The sequence below is a fragment of the Nerophis ophidion genome, linkage group LG22 (genome assembly GCF_033978795.1).
Source record: "Nerophis ophidion isolate RoL-2023_Sa linkage group LG22, RoL_Noph_v1.0, whole genome shotgun sequence".
Taxonomy (NCBI): domain Eukaryota; kingdom Metazoa; phylum Chordata; class Actinopteri; order Syngnathiformes; family Syngnathidae; genus Nerophis; species Nerophis ophidion.
This window is the reverse complement of record NC_084632.1, coordinates 3,726,298-3,734,689: the sequence shown is the minus strand read 5'-3', so window position 1 is coordinate 3,734,689 and position 8,392 is coordinate 3,726,298. Positions and strand designations below refer to the sequence as shown.

The 8,392-nt window shown below is 33.2% G+C and overlaps 1 protein-coding gene across 1 annotated transcript in view; it reads left to right on the top strand.

Moving 5' to 3' along the window:
• usp13 (ubiquitin specific peptidase 13) overlaps positions 1 to 8,392 on the top strand; it is a 90,303-nt gene that overhangs the window by 33,231 nt on the left and 48,680 nt on the right. The window contains exons 4-6 of the mRNA XM_061883038.1: positions 1 to 50; positions 1,878 to 2,020; positions 4,309 to 4,493. The exon at positions 1 to 50 is cut by the window's left edge and continues 72 nt beyond it. Of these exons, the coding sequence (XP_061739022.1) occupies positions 1 to 50; positions 1,878 to 2,020; positions 4,309 to 4,493 (378 nt within the window). The remainder of the gene's footprint in view (positions 51 to 1,877; positions 2,021 to 4,308; positions 4,494 to 8,392) is intronic.

The window sequence follows — 8,392 nt, the reverse complement described above, 5'->3', positions numbered from 1 at the left end:
CAGACCACTTTGAGATCCCCTTGCCCAATATTGAGGAGTTACCTGCTCTGGTTAGTGACTTACTTCTCTTTCCTGCAACTCTTTTTGGACTTAAATGTTTTTTTCTGCTAATATTCATGCATTTGGAATTACATGCAATTAACATTCCTGGCTGTCACTTGAACACAACAATGAGTGTGCACACTGTAAAGGTTCACTTTTTTCACACTGAAATTATGGTACTGAATTTTTGCTTTTGAATTTTGTGAACCAAATGTTTTACATCAAATTATGCTGACAATTTAATTGAAAATAAATTTGTTAGTAAAATGCTTGTGTAAAAATAAATTATTCCGTACAAAAGAAAATTCTGTGTTGAAAAATTCACTGTAAAATATTCAGTTTATAAAAATTCAATGTCTAAACATTCTGTATTGAAAAATTGTCTAAAAATTAAAAAATTCCAAGTGAAAAAATTAAATGTTGAAAAATTCTGTGTTGAAAAATTCACTGTAAAATATTCAGTTTATAAAAATTCAATGTCTAAACATTCTGTGTTGAAAAATTGTCTGAAAATTAAAAATTTTAAAATTCCAAGTAAAAAAATTCAATGTTGAAAAATTCTGTGTTAAATACTGTTTTTAAAAATCTTGTGCTTAAAGATTAATTGTATAAAATTTCAATTTAAAACAACTTTGATTAAGAATTTAATGTTTTATAATTTAATTGTTTAAAAAAACAGTTTAAAACATGTTGAAAAAAATCAGTGTTTAAAAATTCTCTAAAAATTCAGTTAAACAATTCCACGTTAACAAATTCAGTGTAAAAAATTTCAACGTTGTAAAATTCTGTGTTGAAAAATGTTGTGCTCTAAAATTAATTGTATAAAATTAAGTTTTAAAAATGGTGATTAAAAATTCAGTGTTTCAAAATCAATTGTATAAAAAAACTGTTTAAAACGTATGTTGAAAAATTCTGTGTTGAAAAATTGTCTAAAAATTCGGTTGAACAATTCCACGTTAATAAATTCAGTGTAAAAAATTTCCACGTTGAAAAATTCCGTGTTAAAAAATACTGGGTTGAAAAATTGTTTACTTTAAGATTAATTGTACAAAAATTCAGTTTTAAAAAATTGGGTTTAAGAATTCAGTGTTTTAAAATTAACTGTATAAAAAAAACAGTTTAAAACATGTGTTGAAAAATTCAGTGTTTAAAAATGTGTCTAAAAATTCAGTTAAACAATTGTTTAAAAAATTCAGTTTAAAAAAAAAATCAATGTTGAAAAATTCTGTGTTAAAAATACTGTGCTGAAAAATGTTGTGCATTAAAATGAATTGTATAAAAATTCAGTTTTAAAAAATGGTGTTTAAAAATTCAGTTTTAAAATTAACTCTATAAAAAAGCAGTTTAAAACGTGTTGAAAAATTCAGTATCAAAAAAATTGTGTGTGTATATAACTGTCATTGTCCAAAAAATAATAATGAATCAAAATCAATTTTGTTATGAAGTATTGACTTATTTAAGGCTCCAATGACTTCACATCAAATATTACACTTTGAATTATTTATTAAAACATTTAAACTCATTTAAATGTTTTATGTTGAAAAATTCAGTATAAAAAGATTGTGTGTATATATATATAAGAAAAAGTTTTATTCTACAAAAAGGGCATGAAACAAACAAATAAAATTAAATGAATATAAACTTATAATCGACGGATAGATTTGAAGATGATCTAAAAATTAGTGTTGAAATATATATATATTAATATATATATATAAGCTTAGCAAGAAAACTAGGATTCCCGACTAGAAGATAAACAATCCTTTACTTCAGGAAGGAGGAGAAGAAACCAAGTGTTGTGGCAGCTGCTAACAAGATGGCCGCCTGTGCCGCAGGTGACCATCGCCTGTGATGCTGTTCTGAATGCAGCCTCCGCCTACAAGAAGCAGGAGTCCGAGTCCTGGGAGGAAGACCTCCAGGTGTCCCGGCATGCCAGGACTCTCTCACAGCTGGACAATGGAGTCCGCATCCCCCCCAGGTAGACCCAGGCACACGGTCTGCGCTCTTCTTAGTCCTGCGACGTTTTTATTCATGTTTGATGGCCCAGCCACAACTCTAACTTATAGAAGTAATACTTTTATACTTATATACTTACAGCTTATATACTATACAACTTTTACCTCCATGTTTGACACACGCTAACTGTTAGCCTGCTAACTATAGCGTGCTAACTGTTAGCCTGCTAACCATAGCGTGCTAACTGTTAGCCTGTTTACTATAGCGTGATAACTATTTTAGCCAATTATATAGCCGTCCACCTCATGGTCTTATAACTTGGTACCTGAAACACATACTTACTGTTAGCATGCTTTCTGATAGTATGCTAAAGATGGCCTGATAACTGTTAGCACTCTAACAATAGCGTGCTAACTGTTAGCCTGTTTACTATAGCGTGCTAACTGTTTTAGCCAATTATATAGCCGTCCACCTCGGGGTCTTATAACTTGGTACCTGAAACACATACTTACTGTTAGCATGCTAACTGTTAGTATGCTAAAGATGGCCTGCTAACTGTTAGCATTCTAACAATAGCGTGCTAACTGTTAGCCTGTGTACTATAGCGTGATAACTATTTTAGCCAATTATATAGCCGTCCACCTCGGGGTCTTAAAACTTGGTACCTGAACACATACTTAGTGTTAGCATGCTAACTGATAGTATGCTAAAGATGGCCTGATAACTGTTAGCATTCTAACAATAGCGTGCTAACTGTTAGCCTGTTTACTATAGCGTGCTAACTATTTTAGCCAATTATATAGCCGTCCACCTCGGGGTCTTATAACTTGGTACCTGAAACACATACTTACTGTTAGCATGCTAACTGTTAGTATGCTAAAGATGGCCTGCTAACTGTTAGCATTCTAACAATAGCGTGCTAACTGTTAGCCTGTGTACTATAGCGTGCTAACTGTTTTAGCCAATTATATAGCCGTCCACTTCGGGGTCTTATAACTTGGTACCTGAAACACATACTTACTGTTAGCATGCTAACTGATAGTATGCTAAAGATGGCCTGCTAACCGTTAGCATTCTAACAATAGCGTGCTAACTGTTAGCCTGTGTACTATAGCGTGCTAACTGTTTTAGCCAATTATATAGCCGTCCACTTCGGGGTCATATAACTTGGTACCTGAAACACATACTTACTGTTAGCATGCTAACTGATAGTATGCTAAAGATGTCCTGCTAACTGTTAGCATTCTAACAATAGCGTGCTAACTGTTTGCCTGCTAACTATAGCATGGTAACTGTTTTAGCCAATTATATAGCCATCCACCTCAGGGTCATATAATTTGGTACCTGAAACGCATGCTTACTTTTAGCATGCTAACTGTTAGCCTGCTAATGATAAAGTGCTAACTGTTAACCTGCTAACAACAGCGTGCTAACTGTTTTAGCCAATTATATAGCCGTCCACCTCAGGGTCATATAACTTGGCACCTGACACACGTGCTTACTGTTAGCATGCTATTGTTAGCAGGCTAACTGTTAGCATGATAACTGTTAGCCTGCTAACAATATATGTATTTTTTTGCCAATTTTGCAAATGCACATCTCAAGAGTAATATAACTTGGTCCTTGATACATGCTACCATTTTTAGCAAATTTCATATACCATTTTCACAGCAAAACTCCTCATTCATTTGACTCGGTACATGACCCATGCTAACTGTTAGCATGCTAATGATAGCATTTTACTTTACTAACATTAGTATGCTAACTTTTTTTAGCTAATCTTACATGCGTATGCTTCATAGACATATGACTTGGTAGTTGACGCGGTCTGTTAGCATGCTAACTTTTTTAGCCAATTTCACATGACTGAGGTGTTTGGTACACATGCTAACTATTTCCATGCTAACTTGGTACTTGGGACATGTTAACTGTTAGCATGCTAATGTTGAAATTTTAGTGTGCTAACATTAGCATGCTACCTTTTTTTAGGGCCATTTTCGTAACTGCACATCTTAAAGTAATATAACTTGGTCCTTGATACATGCTACCTTGATACATGCTCACCTCTATAGCTAATTTGACATGCGTACGCACTCTAGCTGTTATAAAGCGTGTTTTCATCGATTATTCATACAAACTAATCGATTACTATCGATTACTTAAATAATCGAGCCTCACTTGTAATGCACTCGGCAGCCCAGAAGAGGGCGCCAAAGCACGAGCAGTTCTTTTGAATTTGTAGCCCAAATGAAAGTGCATGACTACTGTAAAGACTGATATCAAGCATAAGTTCATAACTGTGTGTGACAGCGGCTGGAAGTGTGACAAGTGTGAGATGAGAGACAATCTGTGGCTCAACCTGACGGACGGCGCCGTGCTGTGTGGAAAGTGGTTCTTTGACGGCAGCGGCGGGAACGGTCACGCTCTGGACCACTACAAGGAGACCAAGTACCCGCTGGCCGTGAAACTGGACACCATCACCCCGGATGGAGCAGGTCTGCTATCCTCACTACCTCCTTTTCACATGGATGTGAAATGTGGAGAAATACATTACTTTGTAACACTCATTTTCCGTTCAAAAGTGTTACGATCGTCACGTTTCTGTTCTGAAGTCAAAATAATGCTACAACCTGATAGCGATAGCGAACCAAGATTCTAACAGTTAGCATTTTAGCAAATGTTAGCAGATATACACCCTCAAAGTCCAATATTAAGTTTTTTTACGCATGCTAACTATTACCATGTTAGCTTGTTAGCTTTTTCGCACATTTTGTAGCTGTACACATTCCAGTCTAATATATAATTTCACACGTTAACTGTTGGCATGCGAATGTTAGCATGTTACTTATTTTTGCTATTTGACATATTTTAATATTCTATTTAATGCATGCTAAGTGTTAGAATGTTAGCTTTTTTCAGCAACTTTTGCAGATATACACCTCAGACTTTAATTTTTTATATTAGCATACTAGCTATTAGCACGCTAACATTAGTATGTTAATATTCTGAGTAAATTTTGCAAATAAATACCTCAGTCTAATATTTTATATTACGCATGTTAACTGTTAGCATGCTAATATTAGTATGTTCATTTTTTTAAGCAAATTTTGCATATACACACCTCAGAAAATATTTTATATTACGCATGCTAAATGTTAGCACGCTAATATTAATATGTTAATTTTTTAGCTACTTTTGAAAATATAAACCTCAGAGTCTAATATTTTATGTTATGCATGCAAACTGTTAGCATGTTAATATTAATACGTTCATTTTTTTAGCTACTTTTGCAAATATACGCTTCAGAGTCTAACATTTTATTTTACGCATGTTAACTGTTAGCGTGCTAATATTAGTATGTTTATTTTTTTTAGTAAATTTTGCAGATATTCACTTCAGAGTCTAATATTTTATATTACACATGCTAAATGTTAGCATGCTAATATTAGTATGTTAATTTTTTTTAGCTATTTTTGAAAATATACACTTCAGAGTCTAAAATTTTATATTACCTATCCAAACTGTTAGCATGCAAATATTAGTATGTACATTTTTTAACTACTTTTGCAAATATACACCTCAGAAAATAATATTTTATATTACGCATGCTAAATGTTAGCATGCTAATATTAGTATGTTAATTTTTTTTAGCTACTTTTGAAAATATAAACCTCAGAGTCTAATATTTTATATTACACATGCTAACTGTTAACATGTTAATATTAATACGTTCATTTTTTTTAGCTACTTTTGCAAATATATGCTTCAGAGTCTAGAATTGTATTTTACGCATGTTAACTGTTAGCGTGCTAATATTGGTATGTTTATTTTTTTTAGTAAATTTTGCAGATATTCACTTCCGAGTCTAATATTTTATACTACGCATGCTAAATGTTATCATGCTAATATTAGTTTGTTAATTTTTTTTTAGCTATTTTTGAAAAAATACGCTTCAGTCTCTAAAATGTTATATTACCTGTCCAAACTGTTAGCATGCAAATATTAGTATGTACATTTTTTAACTACTTTTGCAAATATACACCTCACAGTCTAATATTTTATTTTATGCATGTTACCTGTTAGCATGCTAATATTAGTATGTTAATTTTTTTAGCAACTTTTGCTAAGATAGTACATTTATTTATTTATTTTTTGCAAATTTTGCAGATATACACCTTTGAGTCTAATATTTTATATTATGCATGCTAACTGTTAGCATGCTAATATTAGTATATTCATCTATTTGAGCAAATTTTGCAAATATACACCTCAGATTCTAATATTTTTTGTTACGCATGATAACTGTTACTATTTTAATTTTAGCATGTTGGGTTTTTAGCTCATTTTTAAGGTATACACCTCAGAGTCTAATATTTAGTTATTTCACGCAAGCTGAGTGTTAGCATGCTAATGTCAGCATGATATACTTTTAGCTAGTTTTGAAGATTTACACCTCGGAGTCTAATATTTTTGTCATGTATGCTAACCTAGTATTCTCATTTTAGCATGTTAGGTTTTTAGCAAATTTTGCAGGTATAAACCTCAAAGTCTAATATTTTTGTTATTTCACGCATGCTAACTGTTAGCATGCTAATATTACTATGTGAAGTTTTTTACCTAATTTTGCAAATGTACACCTCTGAGTGTAGTGTTTTATTTTACGCGTGCTAACTTTTTACATGTGCATTTTCCATCCATCCATGCATCCATTTTATACCGCTTGTCCCTTTTGGAGTCGCGGGGGGTGCTGGAGCCTATCTCAGCTGTAGCTAATTTTGCAGTTATACAGCTCAGAATCTATTTTTTTATTATTTCACGCATGCTGACTGTTAGCATGCTAATGTTGGCATGTTTTTTTTTTGGCCCATTTTGCAGGTATAAACCTCAATGTCTAATATTTTATTTCACTCATGCTAACTGTTAGCATGCTAATATTACTATGTAAAGTTTTTTACTTAATTTTGCAAATGTACACCTCAGAGTCTAATATTTTATTTTACGCGTGCTAACTTTTTACATGTGCATTTTCCATCCATCCATGCATCCATGTTATACCGCTTGTTCCTTTTGTGGTGGCGGGGGGTGCTGGAGCCTATCTCAGCTGTAGCTAATTTTGCAGTTATACAGCTCAGAGTCTATTTTTTTATTATTTCACGCATGCTGACTGTTAGCATGCTAATGTTAGCATGTTGGTTTTTTGGCCCATTTTGAAGGTATAAACCTCAATGTCTAATATTTTATTTCACGCATGTTAACTGTTAGCATGCTAATATTACTCTGAAAAGTTTTTTACCTAATTTTGCAAATGTACACCTTTAGAGTTTAGTATTTTATTTTACGCATGCTAACTTTTTACATGTGCATTTTCCATCCATCCATGCATCCATGTTATACTGCTTGTCCCTTTTGTGGTGGCGGGGGGTGCTGGAGCCTATCTCAGCTGTAGCTAATTTTGCAGTTATACAGCTCAGAGTCTATTTTTTTATTATTTCACGCATGCTGACTGTTAGCATGCTAATGTTAGCATGTTGGTTTTTTGGCCCATTTTGCAGGTATAAACCTCAATGTCTAATATTTTATTTCACGCATGTTAACTGTTAGCATGCTAATATTACTCTGAAAAGTTTTTTACCTAATTTTGCAAATGTACACCTTTAGAGTTTAGTATTTTATTTTACGCATGCTAACTTTTTACATGTGCATTTTCCATCCATCCATGCATCCATGTTATACCGCTTGTCCCTTTTGTGGTGGCGGGGGGTGCTGGAGCCTATCTCAGCTGTAGCTAATTTTGCAGTTATACAGCTCAGTCTATTTTTTTATTTCACGCATGCTGACTGTTAGCATGCTAATGTTAGCATGTTGGTTTTTTTGGCCCATTTTGCAGGTATTTACCTCAAAGTCTAATATTTTATTTCACTCATGCTAACTGTTAGCATGCTAATATTACTATGTAAAGTTTTTTACCTAATTTTGCAAATGTACACCTCAGAGTGTAGTATTTTATTTTACGCGTGCTAACTTTTTACATGTGCATCTTCCATCCATTCATGCATCCATTTTCTACCGCTTGTCCCTTTTGGGGTGGCGGGGGGTGCTTGAGCCCATCTCAGCTGTAGCTAATTTTGCAGTTATACATTTCAGTCTATTTTTTTATTATTTCACGCATGCTGACTGTTAGCATGCTAATATTAGCTTTTTTTTTGGGCCCATTTTCCAGGTATTTACCTCAGTCTAATATTTTATTTTACGCATGCTAACTGTTAGGATGCTAATATTAGTATTTAGTTAATTTTGCAAATGTAAACATCAGGTTGTAATATTTTATTTTACGTGTGCTAACTGTTGAATTGTGCATGTTAGCTTTTTAGCAAATTTTTCAGGTATACACATC